Consider the following 27,966-nt stretch of genomic DNA (forward strand, 5'->3'; position numbering starts at 1 on the left):
GGGGGGCACCAGATGCGCCATGGGGGGGCATTGCACCCAAATGTCCCCCCCCCCCCAAGCGACGGGCCTGGATTGGACGCATGGTCTGGCAGGCCGAATTATTTAATTTTTTTGATCTGCGTTCTTTTTGATTGTGTGTATACAAGTATATTTTATATACAGTCAAAGCTCGTTACAATGCCACCTCGCTTCTATGCCACTCTCGCTATTATACCACTTTTGCTCGGTCCCGACAAAATTCAGTACAAAATAAATTTACTATGCCACCCCCTACTCTCGCTACCATGCCACTACTGTGTGACTGTTAAAAGGCACGAGTCGTGAAAAAGTCTGTATTGCGCAGTGCTCGATTATCACACTCACGTCCAAAGGCGAAGCTACGAACTACAGTCCAGCTGCGCACAACATAACTCAATACGTACGCGCATAGTCAGACTGTGTCAAAACACGCGATTCTTCTCCCCGATGCCAGCCACAACAAGCCAATCACAACACGCACAACGAGACACAAAAAAGCGCGAGCACACACACAGATACGCAGGCACACGTACAACAGTGACATCATTTTTTTTCAAATTCAGCCCATAATGTCAGCTCAGAAACGCAAGTGAACCGACTTTACGCTGAAGGAGAAGAAGGAGATCATCGATGCTGCGAAGAAGGAGCCGAATCAGTCCAAGTTGGCCAGGGAGATTAGCAAGAAATGGGGCGTCGAAGTTAAGAGAACCACCGTGAAGGGCATTCTCAGCAAGAAGGATGCAATCGAGGCTGCAATCAAAGCTGGATTTCCATCGAAGCGCATGAAGTTGACGCAGGCTCACGACCCGAAGCTTGATGAGGGAGTGCTCATGTGGCTGAAGCAATCAAGAGGACAGAATGTGCCTGTCAGCGGCGATCTGATCAAGGAGAAGGCGATGAAACTGGCCGAGCTGATGCACATCCCAGACTTCATGGCGAGCGACGGTTGGTTGGGCAATTTCAAGAAGCGCCACGGCATCACGTTCAAGACAGTGCAGGGCGAAGCTGGAGCGGTGGATTCGCAATCCCTTCTTGAGTGGCAACAACAGGTTCTCCGGCCCTTACTCGGGCAGTTCTCCGCAGACGACGTCTTCAACCTGGACGAGACTGGACTCTTCTGGCAGCTGCTTCTGAACAAGATCATGGCTTTCAGGGGAGAGCGGTGTACTGGAGGAAAGAAAAGCAAGCAAAGGATCACTCTTCTGGTTGGGGCAAACATGAGCGGCAGCGAGAAATTCCCTCTTCTGGTGATTGGCAATTCCAAGAAACCCCGTGCCTTCAAGAACAAAGAGATCCCGGTCAAGTACAAGGCGAACGCGAAGGCGTGGATGACGGCGGAGCTTTTCGAGGAGATGTTGCATGCGTGGGACGGACGACTCGGCCAGCAGGGACGCAGAGTGCTGGTCTGTCTCGATAACTTCTCTGGCCACCCTCCCGAGCTCGAGCTGAACAACATCCAACTGGTCTTCTTCCCACCCAAACACGACAGCCAATTCGCAACCAATGGATCAGGGAATCATAGAGAACCTCAAGCGCCACTACAAGAAGCTCCTGCTATGCCGCCTGCTTGAGGCCATATACAAGGGAAAGGAGTTCAAGTTCACGTTGCTCGACGCTCTACACGTCGCCCGGCGTGCTTGGGAGCAGGTCGGCAAGTCGACGATCAGGAACTGTTTCGCGAAGGCCAAGTTCATCGAAGAGGAGATCCAAACTGAGCCACAGGATGCGGAGCTGCCCGACATCTGGGAAGCTCTGCCTGCCGAGGAAAAGATGCACGAGAACGAGGAGATCGAGCTGTCTGACTTTCTCGAAGCCGACGAGCGCCTCGCGACTGGCGGGTATTTCATGCTGGAGGAGATTCTGTGCAGTAAGGAGCCGGTGGAAAGCGAAGATGACGAGGTAACTGTCGAGGAGGAAATCGTTCCGTTCGAGGAAGCCCAGCGCGCTTGTAGCACCGTCCGGAAGTTCATGCAGCAGAGAAGCGGGAAGCCCGGTGTGATGCAAGCGTGCGATCGGCTCGACAACGAGATGCACGAGATCCGCCGAAAGAAGATGCGCCAGCCGACGATTCTTGAAAGCTTTGTGTGTCGTGAATTTCTCGCCATGCCATATGTTAGTGTGTGAACTCTGTTAGTGTGTGTATGTTCTCCGTTCGCTTAGCTTATACAACAGTCATGCCTTTTACTTGCTGGAATAAATTTTGTCTCAAGATTAACTACAGATGGGTAACTTGAGAAAATAAGGCCGTTTTTACAAAATCTCGTTACTATGCCACTCTCGCTACTATGCCACTTTTGCTCGGTCCCGACGGGTGGCATAGTAGCGAGCTTTGACTGTATATATATATATATATATATATATATATATATATATATATATATATATATATATATATATATATATATATATATATATATATATATATGTATATGTATATTGAATAAGGCTCACTATGTTGCACTTGAATGGGTTTGAGGTTGGAGGAGTTGCAGCTGAAACCCAAATCTTTCTTCCCTACCCATAATATATTTTACCTCTAACTCGACTGAGGTTGACCTCCTTATTTGCGAGTTTGTGTTTTCTTCTCTCCTCGTTCTCCTCTTTCCAGTTTGTTCGTTCCCTTACTTATGTCTAACTGCCCCACTGACAGTTCGTTGCCTCTGTCACCTCATTCTTCCATGAGCTTCGCTTTTGTATCGACCGGGGGGGGGGGGGGGGGAGGGGCGTTAATTGGACAGAAGATGCACATGGTGACTTGCTGTAAAAAAGATAAGTTCACAAACGCTTCCTGTTTTTTATGACTTTCGTTGAATATGCAAACTGTGTTCTCTCAAATGCTGGTCTCCCCTTCATGGTCTCGAAATAGTTGACCTTGAGTCAATTTTGCAACTTAATTGAAAATGATATATTTTTTAAAAACTAATAATAAACATTGTGGTGAGGCTATTGGTTCTTTCATTGACTGGGTTAAAGTGACTTTTAATTGGAAGCAAATGCTGACTTGTGTTCGTGACTTTCCTTGTTGCACATCCTGCAGCTGCTGGTTTGATGCACACGTTCAACGCGCACGCAGCTACGGATATCACGGGCTTTGGGATTTTAGGACACGCACAGAATCTGGCACGTCAGCAGCGTAATGAGGTTGCTTTCGTAATCCACAATCTCCCCGTTGTTGCCAAGATGGCAGCCATCAGCAAAGCCTGTGGGAACCTGTTCGGCCTCCTCCAAGGAACTTCCGCTGAGACGTCTGGTTTGTTCACAAGCAAACCCATCCTTCTTTTTAATTCTCCCTTCATTTGTGCCCCTGGCCCTCCTCTCCCAAACGTTTTCCTTCCTCATTTGTTTCATAATTTTGTTTTGACTTTTTGGGGATTTTTCTTTTCTCGTTAAGCTGATCAATGTCTATCCCTTTTCTAGGTGGCCTTCTTATCTGCCTACCCCGTGAACAGGCCGCACGCTTCTGTGCGGAGATAAAGTCCCCCAAGTATGGAGAAGGTCACCAGGCGTGGATCATCGGCATCGTGGAGAAAGGTGCACGCACTGCACGTATCATCGACAAGCCGCGAATCATTGAGGTTGCACCTCGAGGTGCTGGCCCACCACCAACCGTGACCACTCCCACGACCCCAACTGCACCACTGTCATAACCTCTTGTTGGAACATTGATGGGTTTCATCTTGTTTTTGTTTTGATCAAGAAAGGCTACTTCTTTGATTAATGCACATCACAGCAGGTGTGCTCCCACATCCCTTATCTTCCCGATTCACTCTGGATTTATGTCTACTTTCCTGGTTTTTTGCATTTGTTCCTCTCTTGTCAACACCTTTATCTTCATCCCCACATCTGTCCAGTCCTTTGTGAAACTTTTTTTTTAATCTCTGATGTTAGAGTTTGATGTCATATCAATGTCATTTAACTCTGGATCATGTTTCGGCCCTGCAAATCCTTCCTAAGTGGTTTTCTGTCGATTATTCTCCAACTTTTCCCCACTCACAGAAAGGTCTTCGTGTTTGAGTGTTGCCGAGGGACGTGAAAAGGTCACCCCAACCCTTGATGCATGGGCCCCTCATCCTGACCTCAAGCAAGGTTTGAGCAGCTTGTGTAGAGGTCAGAGGTCACAACTAGGCAGGGGCTGGGGGTTGTGGTGATTGAATTGGTCGGTTAATCACACAGTCACTCCGATTATATGAAACTCCTTTCCATAAAGCTCGGTAGAGCCCGGGAAGATGTGGAATCCAAAGCGGTTGAATTGTGTGGTTAATTTGTCCAGTGGGCTGTTTTCTCGGCCATATCTTTCGGTTGAATCAAGTGTTGCAATAAATGGGCCTGTGGCGTTTTCATACACTTTTTTTCTTTTTGTCTTTATTCTGTTTCATAAGAACATTTAAAGTTTCCTGGATTAAGAGATAAAGCTATCTTTTTATCCTTCAGTCATTCAAGGAAGATGAAATTAAATCTGGCTTTTAATAAGTTTACAATGAACATCATGGCATTTACCTATGTAAGGTTAGGTTTGGGAGAATGCACCGGAGCAGCGCGTCACTGCGTCGACTTTCCATCGTAACTCCAGGGGCCTCCGTCTGGCCATCCCCCAGGCATCTGCCTGGCCCATCCCCATCTTGAGATGCCGATCATCCTGCTGCAACCACGAGGCACGCAGTCGTCCCGTTGGCCTTCTCCACTCACGGGGCTCCCTCGCCGAGAGAATCTGGTGAGCAGAATCGGCATCAGGAAATTGAGCCATATGTCCATACAGCTGCAGCTGACACTTACGGACTATGCAGGTAACAAATCTCATTTGAGTCTCTCAACAACCGCTTCTTGGACACACAGTCTGACCAGTCATAGCCAAGGATTCTCCAAAGTGACCTGGTACCAAATGAATTAAGTCTTTGTCTCAGATCCTTTGTCAGAGTCCATGTCTCACATTCGCAGAGCAAGATTGGAAGCAACAAGCACCTGAAGACTTGGACTTTCATCCTGCATCGGTACCGATAGCGCCACGCCCCATGATTCAGTGAATCCATGACTCCCTAGGCCCGACCCAGACGTCGATTGATCCCTTGCTCACAACCTGCAGATAATTTACCTATGCATGTTTCTTGATTTTTGTATTTAGCTCTGCCTACGAGATTGGTGGCTTGTCAACGACACACATGTAGTGAATAATACAGGACTAAAAATGAGGTTTCATGCCAATGAGACCTTTTCGCACATGTGCTGTGTGCGTGTTGTCAGTGAATTGCTGCAACAAACTGGCGTGAGATCTACAAGTGAAATATTTTAAACATAATGTTTGTCAATTAGTTGAGTGTCAATTTCCATAATTGATGATTTTTCTGGATGCAAATGGGACTTGTGAAAATATATGAAATGAGAGGTGTCGTGTTCCTACCATTTCTTGGTGATGTAAGAGAGGGGCGGCAGTGGATATCACACGTGCACGCGCACACGCACACGCACACTCACACTCCTGGCAGGTCATGTTTCACCTCCTGAAACCCACCCACATGTGGAGACGGGCAACAGCAGCAACTTGCATGTACACACACATAACGGTGGATACTTCAAGACCTGGGAGGGATCCGTTCCACCTTCTGAAACCCATACATGTAGATGACAACCAACCAATACACACACACACACACACACACACACACACACACACACACACACACACACACACACACACACACACACACACACACACACACACACACACACACACACACACCCACACACACACACTTCTCTTGGCAATAGATGCAAACATCTAGTATAATCCCCTTGTGGCCCTATAACCAAACAAAGAAATTTATATTTCCAACAGCCCTCAACTCCCACTTTTTTTTCAACTTCAACCCTCAACTTCTCAACTAAAAGTTTTATTTTAAACTTAATTTGTGCATTCACAAGCCCCAGAATGATCTTCCCATTGCAGTTAAGCACTCAAACTAGATACAGTCTCCTTCAGGAGTTCATTCATCTCAGTTCAGTCTCCTGCCTGATTCATCCGACTCCCATGTGAATAATAGCTGGCGTAAGCTTTGTGTACTTTCATGTCGTGAACACAAACTTTGTCAAAGAGTCTCGCCATTACTTTGCTATTAATGATACATGGCACCATCTTTCTAATTGCAGACTTCCATTAAATGCGTCACCAAGTCTGCCTTGTTCGCAGGAAGCATTCCAGCAAGATTCAAAGTTTATTCCCTGATCACGATCCGTTGGGGGTTTGGGTAGAACGCGCCTGCCCACAGTTTGGACCTTGTACTGGTCCACATCGTCAGGAGTTTTTGCAGTACGAACAGTTAGTTGCAAGATCTCAGCTGTTTTGGGTGAGCTGAGAAAGTTCTCCAACTCTTTCGTTATACAGAGGCACACCCGTTTCTCAGGTACATTTTAAAAAGTATTTTTGGCTTTTTAGCAAGTTTATGAGCCATTTTGAGCTCGCACAAACGATGACGCCAACATGCCCCGATCAACTTTGCTGCTAAGGGGTTCTGTGCATGTACACTGAACATTCTTTGGCAGATTACGTGATGAAAAGTCCTGCATTGCAAAACAAGGACAACACAATGGTTAATTGCTTCATGCCTTGCAGACTGTCTCCATCCTATTCCCTCAGTGACTTGATAGCTCCTGGGGGGTTCTAGTTATCATTTTGAGGCCAATAAATGTGTGTGGAAGAAGAACTGGTTTGTCGTTGCACCGACCTGGCCTTTTGCAGAAGGTACCTTAATGGTGGTTAATTTATCCTTCTGATATGCAAGGCAGAATTGGGGGGCAGGAACATGTTTATATTTTCTACATTTTCTTTTTCGTGTATTTTTAGCTGATGTGGAATTTACATTCCAGATAAGGTATTGTCATCGCGCACCGTCCGTCCATCTCCTTTTTCGACGTCTCTGGCCAAACCACTGGTCCTGTCTGGCTGAAATTTTCTGACTGGTGACAGGAATTGCAAAGGTTGTTCTGGGTACGTGACTTTAAGTATGTCAAAATGGCCGACAGTAAATTCCTTCAAAAATCTTCTTCTCCAGACCCACCAGTCAGAATGCTACCAAATTTGGGTTACAACATTAGGCCAGGGTAGGGAAGTTAAATTGCCGGTCATTCTGACCACGTGACCGGAAGTATGTCAAAATGGCCGACAGTCAATTTTTAGGAAAAATCACGTAAATTCCTTTAAAAAATCTTCTCCAGACCCACCCAGAAGTTTGAGTTACAGCATTAGGACAGGGTCCTGATGTTAAATTGTGGAGGCCATGCCGATCACATGACTGGAAATGTGTCAAAATGACAGTCTTGGTAAAATATTTGGAAAATCATGTAAATTCCTTTTAAAATCTTCCTCACCAGACCCACCAGTCAGAATTGTGCCAAATTCGAGTTACAGCATTTGGCCAGGGCCCAGATAAGCTACAGGTCCAGTGGTCCTATTTTTTTTTTTTGTCATCATATGGTGTAATTTTGCACCATAATCCGGCTGCTTTCACATTCTTAAAGCATTTTATCTTACAATTTGTAGATACAAAGTTGAAGGTTTAATTTGTCTTAATTAATCGTGACCCCATATGCATGAAGCTGTGTGGGGTGAAGCAATTGGTACACATTGTCTGTCTCTCTGCAGCTGTACGTCTATGATCGAGGAACCACTTAATTAGCCCGTCCCCCACGCAGCAGGAGATTGGGTTTTGCAATTACTTCTGTGTCTGTCCGGGCCGTAACTTTTTATTTATTTGTCTTTAACCATTTTAACTTTTGTTTTCAAATTTTCAACAAAGCTTTATAATGAGAATACGGAGAAGACAAATTAATAATTTGGTCAAAGGTACTGTTTAGCATCTGGAAGTAGTCTGAGTACAAAGGGGACGGGCTTTGCATTTTCAGATGCTTTCTAATTTCAATTGAAATGTATATTTTTGAACACGAACCTGCAGTTTAGCAGTACTTTGGCTCTGAATTTGGTAAATTATCTGGAATCTCGTACTGATCAGGTATGCGCACAAAGGAGTGTTTTTTTTATTTTTCACTCTGTCTGCCTGTCTGTCAAACAAAATCCTTCCAAATAGGAAACTTAGTTTTTAGGGACACCCTAAAGGATACGAACAGGCGTGAATAACTAATTTAATGTGTAAAAGACAGTGCATCAAGCAGCGGTAATTTTCAAAAAAATTAATTTTCCCTACAGCATTTAAAACCTTTTTCTATTTCAACTGAATCGTACACGTGAACACTGTCAAATACAAATCATTTTGTTTACACTACCACAAACTTTCAGTCTAGCAGTACTTGTGTAAAATTTTACACTATCTCGACAAATCAATTTGGCCGGTCTCGCTCAGCGTTGGGGAATATTGATTCTGGAAAAATGGCGGCTCATAGGAAATATAAAACGTGCTCGGAAACGCAAAGCAGGAGTTGAAAAAAAAACCCTTTCCCATGTCCTTTTTCTCAAGACTGCGTGGGGAAAGGTGCTCTATGAACTCTAATTTCAAACTGTTTTACGAAATGAGTTTTTCTTTTCTTCTTTTTTTTCATTTTAATTGGAAGAATTGTACATGTCCAAGAAAATTTCTGAACCACTCTACATCCTTCACCTTGGATCAAAATAGCTAAACATGATAGTCGAGGATAAATAGGGCTTCTGAGGCAGCCATTCAAATGAATGGGGGAAAAGGGAAAAAAACTTTATAACTTAAGCCCAAAAAGCCCAAAATAGGAGACTGATTTTCTCCCCCTCCCATACAAGCAAATGTGAAATTGAGACTGCTTCCCTTCCCTCCCATACAAGCAAATGTAAAATTGAGACTGATTCCCTTCCCTCCCATACAAGCAAATGTAAAATTGAGACTTGCTGATTAAATCGCTTCTTTCCTTTCATATTTTCATTCCACTCAGAGTGAACCAATGAATATTTGTCCATGTTCTACTTTGGGGAATAACTTAATTTTCCGATTACATTCATCTCCATCGAGTATATTCACAAAGATTACTTTGGAACTTAGTTCTTGGTTTAAATGTCTTTGTTGAGCAGAAATGAAATGATAAACTTCTCTTAATGCTCTTATTTGACCACCTCCTGAGCCACATATCATTTTGAGATTGTAGTAAATTGTTTTTCCATTGTTCAATTGATAACCATCAAAGTTTTCAGTCCGTTCAAGGATATTTTTTTTTCTTTCTATCCTCCAACTTATTTGTAATTAAATTTATCCGCTTATTTGTTTGATCTCCTTTTACCCTGGTTATTTCTTCAATAAGGCTTATTTGATATTTCTCACATTCTTTATGTTTCCCATTTAAATACCAAGGCTGATTACATCTCCACTCTTTGGTTTGGTTATTGCTTGATTCTATCATTTATAAATCAGTAAAAAGACAGCGGTAACCCGATAAAATCCCCAACCCAATATCTTAACACTTATACTTGTAACCATAAGAGAAACTATTGATTCCATTCTCTAAAATATATCTTTTATCATCAAAAGCTCCTAATGCTTTCTTATTTATCTCTTCTGTATATAATTGATGTTTATAACTTATTTTTGTATTCATTTTTCTGTACTCTTCCTTCTTTATGGTTAAACAGTTGTAATAATGTTTAAAGTTTCTTGTTTCCTTGATTATATTTTTCTTTATTCCCTTTAGCTTCTTATCACACCTTTCAATCATATTATTATCAATATACGTAAAAGCATAAGACTTTGATCTCAATCCTATAAATGCACTCATGACTTTCCCACCCAATTCAACTTTAAACTTACCAATAACCTTTTTATTCTTTGATGAAAACAACACATCACCTGACTTATAATTACTTGTATCATATATATCAATATTATCAATGATATCCTCATTTACATCACTTGTCTTAATTTCTAATATAAAACTATCTGTATCCATATATAACAATGACACATTATCCTTATACTTTGATTTTAAATTATTATAGTAATAGTCATACATTAACGACTTTGACAAGTCAAGAATTGATGTTCCTAAATAAATAGGTTTATCCATTTCAATACTCTTATTTTTTCAAATGAATAGCACAAAAGTTCTCTGAAAACACCTCCGTTCGCTCAAAACTTGGTCTATTGATTAACTTTGAAGCCTGTTTCCAAGATGTAGCAAGTCTTTTGCTTTGTCGATTCCTTACATTTTCCATAGTCTTTCCAAATACAGCATTGTTCATTTATTTACAAAAGTCCTCAAAATCTGTTTTTGCTTCTGTTCTCCTTTTTGTATTAAAATCTATATACTTCTTTAACCAATGACTTTGTTTAAATTTCAAAATCCTATGAATTTTCCTCACTCTCAACCCAGCAGGTAAATATTGTCTCAAGTTCCTTTGATGCAAAACATAACTTTCTTTGTCATTTAATGTAGTAAGTAGTTTTTCTGGAGATTTACCTTTTATATTAAATGACTTGGTAATCACTTCACCATTATTTTCTTGGACTTTCTTTATGAGGGGCATAAGGTAGGTCTTTATGTGTGTGGTGAAGTTCTTCTGGATATTTTCAATCAACCTCAAAATAATATCCAACTTCAGCTTCATCCAATTCTTTTTGAGAGGAGACAACAATGTCTTGTAAAACTTTTTCATAATGTTTTTCTTTAACCCATTTAAGTTTTCCTTTTGGTAAAGATTGAGATAGCCCACCCAAACAAATTGTTAGCATCATAATACATCAGGTAATAGTTGTCCTCATTCTTATTATAATCAGGAAGATATTTGTTATTTGCTTTAGCATATCTCTTGGAACATACTTGAGATATTCCTCCTCTTTTAGCCTTCTCCATCATTAAAAGCATATCTATATCACTGATTAATTCCAAATTTTGTTTAGTCATTTTTAGATCCTCGTGGAGGATCTCTAGGTCTTACTCACGTTGTTGTTCTTCATCTTCTTCTTGTGGACTTTTTTGTTTCACAGCCTACAGTTTTCATCGAAACTCCCTGAAACTTGGCATATATATGTAAAAATACCCTGCGCAGACAGTAACCATCTCCGATTTTGAAAATTCCTCTTAGAAAAAAAAAGTTATGACGTCAACATATCTCCGCTAATGGAAATCGCCAAAAAAATTATCTCCGAAACTTGGCAAGCTTTTTGAATTCTGTTTGCAGGAATCAAACAGGGCATTAGTAGAGATGAATTACCGCACATATGATACATCACTATGATGTGATATCAATTTTTATGACGTCATTCCTATTTTTTGACATTTTTTGTTTCACAACCCAGAGTTTCCATCGGATCTTCGTGAAACTTGCCATGTATATGCAGAAAGCCCACGCGCAGGCAGTAACCATCTCCGATTTTGGAAATTCTTCCTAGAAAAAAAATTGACGTCATAATATCGCCGCTAATGGAAATCGCCCATACCATTATCTCCGAACCTGGACAAGCTGTTTGAATTTTGTTTGCGGGAATCAAGCCGGGCATTCGCACAGATAATATAATTTATTGCAATCCTGATGCATCACAATGACGTCATATTCGTTTTTATGATGTCATCAATAAGAGGACGAGGATCTTAGCTCATTTGAGCGTGTTAACATATCACTCCAAGCCAAACCCGGGGCTGTGTAATCGTGAATGGGGTCTAATCCATAATAATTTTTATGATGACAGACTGTTCTAAAAGTTTCAAACACATCAGCCAATAACAATACATCAGTTTTAAAATACAAATCATGATATTCTCCAAGATTCTTTATCTTAAACTTCTCCCAAATCTTTTTTAGCTTGTGTATAATCTCTATCGGAAATATGAGTTTTATTCAACTTGCCATAGAAACTTTCCCTTGAAGGAAGTTGTGCTTCTTTAAACTTCTCAAATGAATCCATATAGTCATACGGATATATTCCCTTTTGTGATAAGAAATCAATCTCTTCTTGATTTGAGAAATGTGATTTAACTTTCGGTAAGTTTTTAATATTTGATGCTAAGTTAGATGATGGACTTAGTTCAATAATAATAGATAAGTATGCCCCGGTTAGAATAGGTGTACCATATCCCTGTGTCGTAAGAGGCGACCAGGGTTGCGTCAGGAAGGGCATCCGGCATAAAACTTGTGCCAAATCATTATGCGGATCATAACGGATGATCCGCTGTGGTGACCCCTAACGGGAGCAGCCGAAAGAAGAAGAAGAAGAAGTTAGATAATGGACTTGCCATAAACTTGTATGTGTCATGAAATCTGATATGGGTTATGGGGGATGTATGAATTGTTTTTGTGAATGAGATGTATTTTTGATCTGTGTTAGGAATGGCAGAAATATCTCCAGATGTCTTTGAAAGTTCATTTATTAATAGATGTATGTCATCGTGAGTGGTGCTGTGAGGAAAGACAGGAATAAAGTTTGGAGGCTTGTAATTAAGATTACAACGGGAATGAGCTGGACCTCTATATTTACCAGTAAGATGACAGTGATCCCTAACCTTGACCTCTCCCTCAATTTTCTCTTCACAAATATAACAGATACTGTTCTTTCTAAATTCCTTTTTCTCTCCCCTTGTTAATGACATTGGTTTCTAGGTTTTAACCATTATTTCTCTTCGTCTTACACAGTCTTTTTCTAATTGTCTTACAAACTCCTCTGAGGAATCTTCTCCTCCTATAAAATTCTAACTTGTATTTATCACCAACAGATGATTTGGTATAATAACAGAAACCACAAGGAGTATGTTTTTGATATTTATTTGTGTGATTTATTTGGATTTGGAGAAGCAGTATCTATCTTTTCAAGGATACTTTCAAAATCGGCATATATCACAAACGGATGTTTTATAGATTTGTTAAAATCTTTGAATGATATTGTTACGGAAATGGCCCTTAGTATGCTACTAAATATAGGATGAGCTCAGATCCCCCATTAAATGCATGTTTAGCCAGGCTGTTCGGTAAAATGGACGTTACATGTGTGTCGGGAGATGTAAGAGGCTGTTATTGTTCGTGCGGTGGTGGTGTACCGATAGCTTCCTCTTCTTCCTTCCCCTCTCCAGACAATAGGCCCCGCCCAGTCAGCTGAGGGGGAGTGGCCTGGAGAGGGAGTTGGAGCTGGGGGGAGGAGTTTCTCAGCTTCGTAAAGGGGCGCGCCCCGAAAAGAAAAAGTGATAAAGAAACTGAGAGGACGGAGTTGAGCAGTCAGGCTTCGAGGCGAGTATGCGCCGGGAAGGCAAGAGAGAAACGACGGGTGTCGAGGCGCGATCTGTAGGATGAGCAGTCGGGCTTCGGGGCAAGCAGAAAGAAGGAAAGATGGGTGATTCTGAAGGGAGAGAAAACTGAACCTGAGGTTTAGGCGGCAATCTGCTTCGAGAGGACCTGGCTGCTGTGTGAGTCTGGAGTCGGCTTCAAGAGGAGGTGATCGACAGGTTCAACCTGCGTCTAACGCCAGAGCCTCTGACTGTCCCTACTCACCTCACGGCTCGACGACGTCTTGGAATCCCATGGACCCAGCCTGCCGGAGCCCGGCACCTCAATTTGGCCTTGTCTGGTGAACAGGCCAGGCCTGGACTTGTGTGCTGGACCTTGTGAGAAGCCAGCTGAAACCCATCATCGACCTGACGGTCTGGTGCAATCGACCTCGCGGGGTCTGAACGCGCAGAGGCCGCGTGCGTGGGCGGTGCGACAAAGGAGGGCGAGCGCCATTTTGCCACACGGTGTGCTCGAGCTTGGGGCGCGAATCCGTGGACATCGGCTTGTTATGAGCGGCATTCGTGCTTTTGGCACTTTACTCTCGTCCATGAAACATCACCAAGTACTCTGTCTTGTCTGCATGCTGTCTATGTCTTGTCTACATGTCGTTTAAGGCTTATCTCGGTAGGGACCCCTTCAAAACCCGTAATCTGTATCTCCCTAGTTAAGAACGGGTTATAGATTAAGCAAAACATTGTCGTGAATATTTTGCTTGTGTTGTGTTACCCGATGTTCCCCAATAAATCTGGCTGATTCGTATGAAGTTGCCGCTTTGAGTCAATTCGTGCCGCGCTGAGAAACAATTCGCTCGATTGGTATATAAAACCAAAATGGTTACAGACTGGCAGAAAACGCTCGGCATCTGACACAACCAGTCTGTAACCGGGGTCTATTTCCCCAACTGGTAAGGTCCAGGGGTACGTTGGTATCGCGATTGAATACGCGTGACCCGAGGCCTGTGCCGAGCCAGCCGGCGTTATAAACCATGGAGACGGCAGTGGTGAGGGTGGCGCCAAATCTGTAACATTTGGCTATCAAGAGTCGGGTGCGAATCCCGCCACCGCCGGATCCACAACAATATGTTTGAACCTGCTTTTGGTAAATTGATTACAGGTGATTTATGATTACTACAATATTTCGAATGTTGATTTAATCGTTCTTTTGTGTGAAAGGAGTTGAGACATCTCTTTCAAGGATACGTTTTACATTTTCTCTTGTATAGTTGTGATTTGGTTAATCTTGATAAATTTTTGATGAAAGCATAATGTGATTTTTTTTTCCTTTGAAGTAAAGTAGAGAAGGTCAAAATGTGTTTCATCATTTTTATAGTTGTTTGAAATTTTTAATATCTGAACTTTGTTTGTATCCATTAATCCATATACATTAGCAGATGGATTATTCATTTTCTCAAATTTAGGAATATCTCTCAATGACATTGGAAATTTTAAATCTTTAACATTTAATGTATTCTCTTATTTCTTATAATGTTCAACCCTTTCAGGATTCCATTGTGGAGAATGTAAGTGAGCAACAACAGACCATAGAAAACATTTATTATTAACCTCCGCCATCGAAGATTGGAGGTTACTGTTTTCACCCCCTTCAGTTTGTTTGTTTGTTTGTGAACAGTATTACGGAAAAACTCCTCGACGGATTTCGACGAAACTTGGTGGGGGGATTAGGTATGGACCAAGGATCATGCCATTAGATTTTGGACGTGGTCCAAAATCCAATATGGCCGCTGTGGCGGCCATTTTGAAAAAATATTTGATTTTTTTTTTTTGCATTTCTACATGTTTTAAGTGACTTCCACCCCCCTCCCAAAAAAAAAATTGTTAGAAAAAAAAATATTTTTGAAACTTTTTTTTCAACAAAATTTAGATTTTTTATTTTTTTTTTTTTTGCATTTCTACATGTTATAAGTGATTTCCAACAAAAAACATGCCAAAATTATAATTGCGGCTGATTTTGGAACTTCAGGTGGATATACCCACATAAAATCAATTTCTGTCTCAAGGAATCAAGTTATGACGAATGAATTGAGTATGTAAAAGGGAAAGTTGGAAACTATAACTCTGTGAGCACTGTTGATGTCAAATTGAATGAATAGGATATCAGGTTCACTTGAGTGACCTCGCAGTATTGGCGGCAGAGGTTTTGCACTCTACCGAGTGCTCCCCCTCTAGTATATCATTGTTTTGAATATTAACAACCGCTTTCTTAAGTTTTATCTCTTTTGGTTCATCAATATAAGAAGAAGCTTGAAGAGGATCTGATTTTAAGATGTGTACATCTAAAAAGATTATTTTTGTAATAGTAAATCCACTACCTACTTCAGTGTTATCAACTTCTTGTTCTTGTCTCTGGAGTTCATCATAAACATCACATCACATAACAAACGTAAACAGTAAAATTTGCGAAGGGAGATAAACAGCCGATTAGCCTGTGAAACACCGCACATATATCCAACATCCAATTGAAATGATCCACTAACATGGAATTGCAGTTCAACGGACAATTGTTGGAGGGGAGTCAGCACATTGCTCCTCATCGTAGGTTGATTGAGGTCATCTTGCATTTGATTCAGTAGCCAACAAAATTATTCCTTCGAGGGTTTAACTCCGGACAAATTTGATATTGTCATACTTCTCCAGAGGATTGCGTCTTTCCTGGAAGATTCTCAATGCACGTTGGCGAGCTGCCGTATTCCTGTCCTCTTCTACCCCCTCTTGAGCTAATTCATGCACCCATAACGCATCCTTATTCATCATCCCATGTAAACTGCAGATAATTATGAGCCATGCAATTCTTATACGTCCCTTTACTATTGTTATTCTCTGCAGATTCCTGCTATTATAATTGTAACCAACTGTAGTTTTAACTCGAGTATTAAGGAGTTGCAATTTTCTTTAGACGACTGCAATTACTTCCACCACCTTAAGTGATTCTTCACCATTGAGAGATGGTGCTGAAACGATACATATATAGCATGATATCTCAAAAAGTTATGGATGGATTTGGATGAAACTTGGTGGACATGTTGGGTGTGTGACAAATGGGTGCAAATGTTTCTGCCAAACCCTTGATTGTGTTTACTTCCGGATTCGTACGGATCGTATGAGTGGAGGCGAAGGCAGCACGAGGGGAAGGGAAGGCAGCACGAGGGGAGTGGAAGGGAAGGCAGCGTGAAGGGAAGGCAAGACATTGTGAGGGGAAGGGAAGGCAAGGGGAAGCGAAGGTCAGGCAGCACGAGGGGAGGGAAGGGAAAGGAAGGCAATGCAGTGCTTGTGGAGGGGAAGGGAAGGCAAGGCAGCGTGAGGGGAGGGGGAGACAAGTCAATGTGAGGAGATGGAAAGGAAAAGGGAACAAATGAACACTTCTTTAGTGGTCAGAACTGATACTTGGATCAATTCTGCAGTTTAAATTTTGAAATTTGTCTCAGGTTAAGATATTCCGGAGTTTATCACATTTTAGTTGTAAAATGTGTGTGGAAATAAAAATAAAGGCACAAACACTGGCATGTCTTTTTTGAGCATTGAAGGGAAACACCCTTCTTTCACTTTCCTTCGACTCATGCTTACTGCCTCCCAAAGCCCTCCCCTCTTCACTCCTCCAATGGATGTCTCCAGGTGGTGCTTAGTATGAACCTTTTGAACGTGCTGTTTTAACGTACCCCATTTTGGTCAATCCACTACTATTGCTGGCAGATGGGACCACCCTCTCCCCCTGCTTCCCTTCAAGTCCCGCTACAAAATGAAAGTCAACCCCCCACCCCTCCTGCTAAAGTCCCACTACCAAACAAGTCAAAAACCTCTCTTCCCCTTTCCCCCTCAATTCTCTCTTTCAAATGCAAGTCCAGAACACCCCTTCCCCTCCCCCTTTTCCCCTCACTCCCTCCTTCTCCTCCATCCTCTCCACTCCAACCCCCCCACACCCCGCTTTCCAGGAGTGAATAGTGAAGTGTGGTGAGAGGCGTCACTCTGCCAACCCCCCTCATCACTCTCCCCCCCCCCCTCACCCCTCTCTCCTCTTTCTCCCTCCCCTATCTCTCTCCTTTCTGCCCTTCCCCTCTTTCTCTCTCTCTCTCTCCCCCACCCCTCCCCCAATCTTAATATTCCCGACAACGAAGGACAGCTTCCACTTACTCGTAAAAAATAATACATCACAAAAGAGCACCGAGGTGATGGCATGAAAACATACGGTTTGGTTTTTCACTCTCGTAGAATATGGCCGCTGTAGCTTTGTGAAGATGGTACAGTGTTTCATTCCAGATTGTAATGACAAACCGGAGTCATACCTGCAGCTTTTATCGTTTTCCGAAGGAACCAAGTGTTAAGCAACGATGGATTGAACAAATAGGTGATTTATCGCTTTTATTGTTTGTCTGCCTTCTCTTCCCTTTATTATGGTGAGGTCCAATGGTACGAAGCTTCTGCCTTGCCTTGCCTTGTCCACGACATTCCTCCACATCTCGCTGTCCTCAACCAACTCTCTCCACGCCTCAACCACCTCCAACTTATTGTTGTCCTTCATCGCACATTCTTCCCATCTCTTTCCCATCTTCATTGCCCTCAACCTATCCGCTCTCTTTGTTGTGGTTTGAACCCTGAACGAGTCATACCAAAGACTATAAAACGGGACTTGCTGGTTCCTTGCTTGACCCTGAGTATTTAAAAGGATGGAGAACGGACAAACGATGCTGGGAAGGTAATGGCAAACCACCGAGTAGAACCCTTGCCAATAGACTGCTTTGGCAGCACCAACGCTCTTGTCGAGTGTCGTAAATCAAATCGATGTACCTGGCAGGAGGTGTTTATTCAATTATATTAAATTTCATACTCGTACTGTAACCATACTGTAACTACCATCTGACACACACTAAATAATCATACGAGACACGCTCACATGTTCAATTCACAGTTCACCTCACCGACTTCACTCACATTTCTGGCCAAATTAACTTGGTTCGAATAAGTTAAAATATGTCCCTTTTAGCAATGTACATGTAGATATTACCCAGTGAGAATTGCATGGGCACGTCTCCAATATGGCCATAGATACTACATTAAGATAAAACGATGTATCTTGAATTCCATGCAGTTATCTTGGTGCATGTAATCCAAAATCTCGAAGGATAAGAGCCACCACACCTGTAAAGGTGAGGAGTCATTATTGCTTTTTTCAGGATAAAAAAATAATTATACTTCACATGGCGTTTTGTAAGCGTGTATCCATGAACTAATAAATAAAGTACTGAATATAATATAATAATCTCTCATCGGATTTCTTGATAGTAATCTGTATCATGAATGCTGAACTCGCATCTTTTCCCCAACACGACTTTTCAAAGCAGATATAAGAGTGGATAGACAGGACAACGGAGGACAACGTTATGCACATCCACTGGGACAGAGTGCATGATGACAGAGGCCCTCACCGCAGCTCCAGGAAACATTTCTTTTTCATGCTAGCTTGATTAAATAAAAAATAACCCCCTCCCCTTCCCAGGTACTCCTGGAGAATATGAAAGGGTTTCCATGCGATCCGATTTAAAACGAGAAGGTCACTCGGTAGAGCGCATACCTCCGCCACACAATGCCTGATCCACGAGAACATATCAGGCCTATGACATTTTTGAGATATCGTGCTCTGTCGTTTTTGTCCTTATCTCTCAATGGTGAAGAATCATTTAAAATATTCCAGTATCCGGATCTTCACCAAAGTCGAATCAGTTTGTCTTTGTCACACACCCAACCTGTCCACAAAGTTTCACCTGGATCCATCCGCCAACTTTTTGAGATATCCTGTGGACATACAAACAGACAGAAAGTGGTGAAAGAAAAACCTCCTTCCACCTTCGGTGGCAGAAGTAATGATTCTCTCCTCTTTGCAGATATTTTGGTTCGTCACAAAACGAAGTCGTGAGTGAAGTAATCCACACGGTAGCCATATTTAGTGACGTTTCAACATGCAAAGCACGTTCAATTGAAGCGCGTGTGCTTCCAGGTTATCAGTCGAGCATTGTCATGCCAACGTGACGTCACACTCCAGTGTTCTATACCCCACAACCTGTTGAATGCCATTTACGCTAAAAATCACTGTCTTCCCTAAAATCTCTGTCATCGATTGCAAGGCTTTCTGGATTGTAAGGTATGACAAAATACGTAATTTACGAAGGAAAAGTGCCCAGAACGGTCTTCTGGTGCCTTCATTGAAGTTCACAGGATGTCGTATCGGTTATTGAAAAGAGCATTCCAAATTCACATTTCCATATACAGTACCTTGTATATTCCTGCTATTGTTGAAGTAAATTGTGCACTACCTACTCCTCATTAAATAGATGCGATCACGTGATCCCTTTATAAGGCATCCAGTTATTGCACTGACACAAGGTAGAGAGGAGTGGGAGGGAAGAAATTTGAAATTCCATCAATTGAGCAAGGAACAGAAGGGAAGAGGATAGAAGTGGAGGTATCTCTTTAATGTGTACGTATAGGTAGGGAGTAAATTGAGGAAAATATGAGAATGTATGATGGTATGAGAAGGAAAGGAGGTGAGTGGAGTTTGGGAGGATATGGGAATATAATAGGGAAGACGCATGAGGAAGCCCTCTTTTCCATTTTTCAGACGACTCCACGTTATGCCATCGGGCAACCAATCCCAACGACAGACTGGCAGCAATTGCAAACCATCTCAGCGGATCAGATGCTTTGTTGAGACATAGAACATGTCATTCAATCAGGGCACGTCTTGCATTCTCACCTTGTCAACTTGGAAAGATCGTCTGGTGAAGCCAACTAGTTTTTTTTCTTTTTTCTTGATAGGCCTCTGGTAACAGTGGAGCTGGAATGATATATCTGGAATGATGGCCTTGTTGACTGCACAGAAGTCCACACATAAGCCCAGCTTTCCAGATTTTTGCACACGCAACAACCAGTTTGAAAATCCAAAGGGACACTGATGGATTTGATGATGTCAGAGTCGAGGAGGCGCTGTAGTTTGGCTGTGACCTGGTTCCAGAGGGCCAGAGGCGTCCTCCGCAGGGGTTGGATGTCTGGTGTCACAGCAGGGTTGACCGTAGGCTGGTGTACAAAGTCAATGACGCACCTCAGGCCTATAAACAATGTAGACAATGTGTGGTGCCAGGCGGTCATGGCATGCAGGACATACGTGCCACAAGAATCAGCCAGCCGAAAGTGAAGACTGTGGAATAAGTCCAGCCCTATCAGATTAGCACCAGTTGCGTTGATGTAGAAAACTGAAGGGTGTGGTTTGTAATTTTGGTGTTGCCATAACCTGACAGGGCCACTGAAGTTTGTTTCAGGGAAATGTGTGAAAAAAATAATTGTTATAATTTGCCTTATTTCGAAGTGAGATTTTGGTGCCTGTATCAACCGCAAGCGGTATCAAAATGTCATTCACATTGCATCCACAGGTTTTAAACAAAGTGGCTGTGTGGGACACCGACTTCGTTGATAGTTACCGGTGAGGACGTTGCTGCGCCAGATACAGTAGCAGGATGGGCAGGTGCTGAACGACACTACTGGTCAAAGTGGTGCAGTTTTTGGCAGTTCCTACAGAGCTGGCCGATTCCAGCACACTCTGGGTACCGGCTTAAATGTCTGAGTGATCGACAGTGAGTGCAATGCCTGGATTTGTGCTGTAGTGCCCAAAGATGGTGCTGTTGAGGTGCCGAGTGTACATGCTCCTGTTAATGCGACTTCAATTTGTTTCCCAATATCCACTGCTTTTCCCCATTTATACATTGCCCTCCATAAGCATTGGAAGAGTGAAGTCAAATTTGTTATAATTGCCATGTACTCAAGAAATTTGGATTGGAGATCAAAAGATAAATGTGAGGCAAGAGTACAGAATGTCAGCTTTTATTTCTTGGTATTTCTATGCCTATATGTTGTCCCACTGTAGAGCAACAGCACTTTTTATGTTCAGTCCCCACATGTTAGGTAAGCACAAGTATTAGAACAAATGACTGACAGGTGTTTCTTGTTGCTCAGTTGTTTGTCGTTACATTGATTGTTCACACATAAAAGAGCTGTGAATGTCTAGTCTGGGTTTTAGCCTTTGCTTTTTCCTTGGGAGTCTGCCTTTTTTATTTTTGTTTTTATTTATGTATACACTGTCGAGGCTCGTATGAGAGCGAACACACAGAACGTACAAAAAGGGGAGCAGGAGACAAGAGGGGTGGGAGAGGGAATGAAAAAACAGGGAGGAACAGAGACGTGAGGAGATCTGGGGGAATGGAGAGAGATGGGGCAGAGATCACGGGGTAAACAAGATGGACACGACAGGGACTTTCAGGTCCTCACACGACAGGGAGTTTCAGGAAGGACAGCAGGGAATTTGAAGGAAGTGGGTATGGGGTTGATTTGTGCGGGTAGAAAAGATTTTGGTTTTGAATGGGGGAAGATAGGTGGTGGTGGTGAACAGCTGTTTTGAAGGCCTGGAGGGAAGAGTGGGATTGAAGAGAGTGTGGGAGTTTGTTCCAAAGGTGGGGAAAAAGAGGAATGAAAGAGTGAAGGTGAGCAGTGATTTGTAAGTTTGGTAGTTTTACCAGAAGGGGGTTGCTGGCGGACCTTGAGCGCCCTGCGGAAATATGATGGGGACATATCTCAGACCGAGCGGGGTGGGGGGGGCGAGGCCGGAGAGGAGATGGTGGAAGACAGAAAGACCACCGACTTGCCTGGGGTGAGAGAGTGAGAGACCCAAAGTCTCAACCTCATCATGGGAGATGCCGATGATCCTCATTGCCTTGGTTTCCACAGCATGAAGTCGTGAGAGGCGAGAGCACCAGCCCAGAGGGGAGAGCAGTACTCCATCAGGCTGCTGACAAAAGCTTTATATGTGATCAGGAGCTCAGGTGTGCCAAGGAAGGACTTTGCACGATGGAGGATTCCCAGTTGGCGACTGGCTTTGGAGGCCAGGTTGGAAATGTGGCTTTCCCAGGAAAGGTCATGGCAGATAGTTAGACCCAGAAGTTTGAATGAAAGAACTTCTTCAAGAGGATCGTTGAGAAAGTAGATGGGGGGGGGGGAGGAGGTTTCCAGACGGTCCTTTCAGAGAGACATCGTGAGTGTGAGATTTCTCAGGATTGAAAGATATGTTCCATGTGTTGGACCAGCTTGTGATTTTATCCAGATCTGCAGAGATTGAAAAGGCTGCTGCTTGCTGATCTGAAGGGTGACTTATGGTACGGCAGAGTGTGGAGTCATCAGCAAAGAGATAAAGAGGATTTTCCAGAGTCTGAGAGATCATTGACGAAAACCAGAAGAAGAACAGGGCCCATAATGCTGCCTTGAGGAGCTCCAGCCTGGACAGGAAGAGGGGATGAAAGAACTCCATTTAGGGCCACACGTTGGCTGTGACAGGAGAGGAAGTCTCTGAGCCATGAATGGAGATGGCCTTGGATACCATAGAAAGAGAGTTTGGTGAGTAGGACAGGGTGCCAGACCGCATCGAAAGCACGTGATATGTCCAGGGAGATGGCTCTGATTTCATGTCCGGCATTGAGGACCTCCGTCCATTGTTGGGAGAGCAGAAGCAGCATATTCAGGGTAGAGTGACCTGGTCTGAATCCAAATTGATGATCGGAAATCAAGCCATTGGAGAAGAGGAAGGATTTAATGTCTGAAGCGATGATGGATTCCACAACCTTGCTGATGACTGGGAGAAGGCTGATTGGTCGGTTGTTGCAGGAATTTGTTTTTGCACCTTTTTTTAGCAGAGTGGTAATTTGCTGATTTGTTTGCAGATTTCCAAGCAGATGGCAGATTATGTTGAGCAAATTAGAGAGTGAATAGAGAGAGAGAGAGAGAGAGAGAGAGAGAGAGAGAGAGAGAGAGAGAGAGAGAGAGAGAGAGAGAGAGAGAGAGAGAGAGAGAGAGAGAGAGAGAGAGAGAAAGAGAAAGAGAAAGAGAAAGAGAAAGAGAAAGAGAAAGAGAAAGAGAAAGAGAAAGAGAAAGAGAAAGAGAAAGAGAAAGAGAAAGAGAAAGAGAAAGAGAAAGAAGCAGGGCAGGTATTTATGCCACATAGGCTGATGCCATCTGGACCGGTTGCAGAATCTGAGTCAAGGTTTGACAGCGAGATCTCCCCCTTGTCAGGAGAAAAGGACACAGAGTTCAAGAACAGCTGGGTGTGACTGGGTAAGGTGGGTAGAGAAACCGATGGGTTTTGGACACAAGATTTAGAAGCAAACACCGAGTTTAGACATTCAGCCTTTTCACATGCAGTGCCAGCTGTGTGCCCATTTGAGGTTTGGGAGGGGATGGAGGGGGAACATACACCAGAAACAGACTTGACTGGATGCCACCATGATTTAGAGGAGGGAGACAGGTTTGAGAGTTCAGACGACATGAGAAAGATGTTGTTTCCTGGCTCTCCTGAGGGGTAGACACACACTTGTTCTGAGCTTTGTGGAAGGAACTGAGATTGCCTTCAGTTGGATTAGCCTTCCATGAGGCAAAGGCAAGTTGTTTTAGGACAACTACCTCACCACGAACTTCAGTGTATCATGAGCAGGAGGAAGGGTAGGACAACTGAAGACGAGATGGGATAAATCTGTGCATGAGGGAGAGCAAGTTTCTTTGAAAGAATTCCCAGGACAAGTTTATGTCGGAGGAAGTAGAGATGGGAGACCAGCCTCGAAGTTTGATGGCTGCTAGGAGACCCTGCTCGTCGGTCTGAGTGAAATGCCAGACTCGACGGCACTGAGGTGGTTCTATAATAACAGCCAGAGAGATGTCTTTGGTCAAATGAACCAATTTCAGCAGAGGAAGAACAGATATTTTTCGGGAAATTATAAAAATCAGACCCAGAAGAGATGGAGTACAGTTTGTTGAGATCCGGGTCAGGAAGTTGACAGATTGTGTCAGTACCAATGAGTCACAGAAGTATTTTGGCCAAGGTGCAGGAGGGTAATGGGATAGGTGTGGAGAGGGGAACGACGAGACTTGGTCGAGGTATGGTGAAGAAGGGAGTGGGCAGGGGAGGTACACTATTTGAGGTGTTTGGAAGAGGGGGAGGTGTGATGGGAGGAAAGAAGGAGCATATTTGTGGTGATGAGTGTACTGATTGAGAGAGGGAGACATCTGTTCGGTTAGCATGGAGCCCACAGATGTAAGAACACCACACACTTTGGGACAACAGAGGATGAGCTGATCCTGAAGCAGAAGACAGTGAAGCGGTGCCAAGAGCGGAGGTAGGATGAGGGGCAAGATGAGATATGTACGAAGAGGGTACAACAGGTGAGGTGTTAGGAGGGGGTGTGTTTAAGTAGGTGGGGTTAATTGGCACTGAAGTTGGAAAAAAAGGGATGATTGATGGAACACGAACATGCACATTGCAAACTGGGATTTAAAATTTTTAAAGTCAGAGACGCGATTAAAGACATTATGTGAGGGATGCAATGAAGACAATGGAGAAAAGAAACGTTGTAACAGTGGAATATTTCAGACACGGAATGAAGGAAAGTTTGAGTTGAAAAGTCTTTTGAAGAAGAAAAAGAGAAGTGAATTATGATTCAATCCAGAGAACCACACATGTGAAAGAGGAAGTTGTAACATTCTAAGAGACTGTCTTTTTATTTTTTGAGAAAGATTACTCAAGGTTAGGAAAAGGAAAGGTTGAAGAGAAATCCTGTCAGTGTTGGTGAATTTGGATCGGCAAACGCAGAAGGAAGCTGGAAGGATGGCGAAAGTTACAGGAAGAAGAGTGGGTAGAGTAACATGTGGTTACAGGAGGTGTAACGTGAGAGGTTAAAAGAATAACGATTAAAAAAAATTTTTTTTTCAATATTAGGTCAAGGAAAGGTTGAAGAACAAGCTCAAATGAGCTAAGATCCTTGTCCTCTTAATGATGACGTCATAAAAACGAATATGATGTCATTGTGATGTATCAGGTTTGCGATAAATTATCTGTGCTAATGCCCGGCTTGATTCCCGCAAACAACATTCAAACAGCTTGCCTAGTTTCCGAGATAATGGTATAGGCGATTTCCATTAGCGGCGATATTATGACGTCAACTTTTTTCTAGGAAGAATTTCCAAAATCGGAGATGGTTACTGTCTGTGCGTGGGCTTTCTGCATATGCATGGCAAGTTTCACGAAGATCCGATGAAAACTCTGGGTTGTGAAACAAAAAATAGGAATGACGTCATAAAAATTGATATGACGTCATAGTGATGTATCATATGTGCGGTAATTCATCTCTGCTAATGCCCTGTTCGATTCCCGCAAACAGAATTCTAAAGGCTTTCCGAGTTTCGGAGATAATTTTTTAGGCGATTTCCATTAGCGGAGATATTTTGAGGTCATAACTTTTTTCTAGGACGAATTTTCCAAATCGGAGATGGTTACTGTCTGCGCAGGGTATTTTTACATATGTATGCCAAGTTTCAGGAAGTTTCGATGAAAACTGTAGGCTGTGAAACAAAAAATTCCACAAGAAGAAGATGAAGAACAACAACGTGAGTAAGACTTATCGTCCAGCAGCATAGTCTGATATTTCAGATCAATTGTTCAAATTTGCATAAAAGCACTAAAATTGGTACACATGTAGAATAATGTATTCCGAACAATTATAGATATGGAGCCACCCGAGATTGTGCCTTGGTCGGCTTCGGCGACCATTTTCCAAAATGGCCGCCATTCTACTTTCGCGAAATTGGCTATATGCTCTTATTTTCTTATTGTATTGGTGGTAGATATAAGGAAAGTGTAAAATTCAGTAAATTGACCATGAAAAGGCGTATTCAAATATTATGAGCCAGTATTTTCGGTAAAAAAGCCATTATTTGATTTGTAAATTGCTGCTCTCCTAAAACTTTTCGCTGAAAAGTACCCATTATTGCCTGGAGAACAAGAGTCAAATGATATTCAATGTGGTGAATTGAAGGTCGTGACGTGTGATCACATGTTGCACGGCTCGAGCACGGAATAGATGAAGCTAAGGTTCCGCTCGGTCGGGGGGATTGTCCCAGGGGCATTGTCGTTTACGGCGGCGATTCACTTGGTGCTCGTTGAATGGTGAGAATTGAGAGTATATCGGACTCCGGGCTTATACTGATTTATTTTGCGGTGATTAATTGCACGTGTATACCTTACTGCTTATGTACTCCTTGCTGCACCTGTATCCCCTGATGTGCCTGTAGAAGCGGCTTCAATCAAATGGAATAAAGCCTACACTCTGAAGGTTCTTCTCTCGTTTTCATTTCAATTTATATCCATTTAGTTTTCTCGGCTCTCTCAACCAACGATGGACAAGATCTACAAACCAGAGAGGTTCGACGCAGACCCAAACGCGACTGATTCAGAAATGAAATGGTCGCATTGGTTCCGTTCCTTCTCACACTATCTGACCATCATCGAAGAGGGAGCCGACAAATTGGCCGCCCTTGTGAATCATGTCTCGCCCAGTGTATACAGGCTCTTCTCGGAGTGTGACACCTACGAAGCAGCGATCGACGTGCTGCAGGCGCTCTACGTGAAGCGCAAGAATGAGGTATACATACGACATCTTCTCAACACACGCAAGCAAGCAGCCGGGGAGACAATCGATCAGTTCCTGCAAGCTCTGAAACAGCTGGGAAAAGACGGCAGCTTCCGGGCCGTAAACGCCGAGGAAAACCGAAATGAAGCGACCCGGGAGGCATTTATCCAAGGACTCAGATCAGCCGACATACGGCAACGCTTACTAGAGAAAGCGCAACCCACTCTTGAAAAGGTAGTCGACCAGGCTCGAGCGATGGATACGGCTCAGCAGCAATCTGAGTCATTTGGGACACCGATGCTGCTAATGAACGCCGCTACGGTGGAAACTCAAGGAACCCCACAGACACAGACACAGCCTGACACAGGGGATGGAGAAAAACCCGAGGAGTCGGATACCCAGACCTCGTCAAACTCCTCAGCAACTACTCCGGTTGGTAAATGCTTCTTTTGTGGGTACAAAAGACACCCCGCCACAAATGCCCCGCCAGAGATGCCACATGCATGAATTGTGACAAGAAAAGGCATTATGCCAGGGTATGTAAATCTACTCTAAGGAGAAATAAACCCACTTCTGCGGCTCTCTACTCACAAAAGAAACTAACTGCAGCCTCACCGGGGAATCTATCCAAGGCTATCATCAACATACGAATTAACGGGCATATGGCTGAGGCTCTGATTGATACCGGTAGCTCTGAAAGTTTCGTCAACAGCTCTCTAGTGAAGGGCAGGAAATGGAAGATCCACCCGACAGACAATACGGTATGCATGGCCGCCACATCACTACAGTCCCGCGTACGAGGGTACTGCAATGTTGAATTGGACGTAAAAGGGTACACGCATTGGGATGTAAGGGTGCTGGTGCTTCGTGATTTATGCGCAGACGTAATCCTGGGTCATAATGTCCTCAAGCAGCACACGAGCGTCGAAATACCCTTTGGAGGAAGCAAACCTCGTCTAATTTTAAATGCTTTGACCACCGCAGAGGTAACGTCCCCCCAGCTGTTTGCTAACTTGTCGCCGGTCTGTAAACCGATAGCGATCAAATCGCGGCGATATACCACTGCTGATATGAACTTCATCACTTCAGATACCAAGCGATTATTGGAAGAAGGAATTATAGAACCGAGCGATTCGCCATGGCGCGCACAGGTGTTGGTCACCGCCAATCAGAATCATAAGAAACGAATGGTTGTCGATTATTCCCAAACGGTCAATCGTTTCACCCA

The 27,966-nt window shown here is 43.2% G+C and overlaps 1 protein-coding gene and 1 long non-coding RNA gene across 2 annotated transcripts in view; one reads left to right on the forward strand and one right to left on the reverse strand.

Annotated features, from left to right (window-relative positions):
• The window catches only part of SEPHS1 (selenophosphate synthetase 1), a 74,113-nt gene extending 69,751 nt beyond the window's left edge, over positions 1 to 4,362 (forward strand). Inside the window, exons 8-9 of the mRNA XM_085863823.1 lie at positions 3,056 to 3,268; positions 3,436 to 4,362. Coding sequence (XP_085719949.1) covers positions 3,056 to 3,268; positions 3,436 to 3,665 — 443 coding nt within the window. The 3' untranslated portion in view covers positions 3,666 to 4,362. The remainder of the gene's footprint in view (positions 1 to 3,055; positions 3,269 to 3,435) is intronic.
• The window catches only part of LOC147008805 (uncharacterized), a 119,356-nt gene that overhangs the window by 55,134 nt on the left and 36,256 nt on the right, over positions 1 to 27,966 (reverse strand). The gene's annotated exons all lie outside the window — the stretch shown is intronic.

This window comes from Eptatretus burgeri, chromosome 18, assembly GCF_056783735.1.
Source record: "Eptatretus burgeri isolate ZD-2024b chromosome 18, Ebu_testis_v1, whole genome shotgun sequence".
Lineage (NCBI taxonomy): Eukaryota > Metazoa > Chordata > Myxini > Myxiniformes > Myxinidae > Eptatretus > Eptatretus burgeri.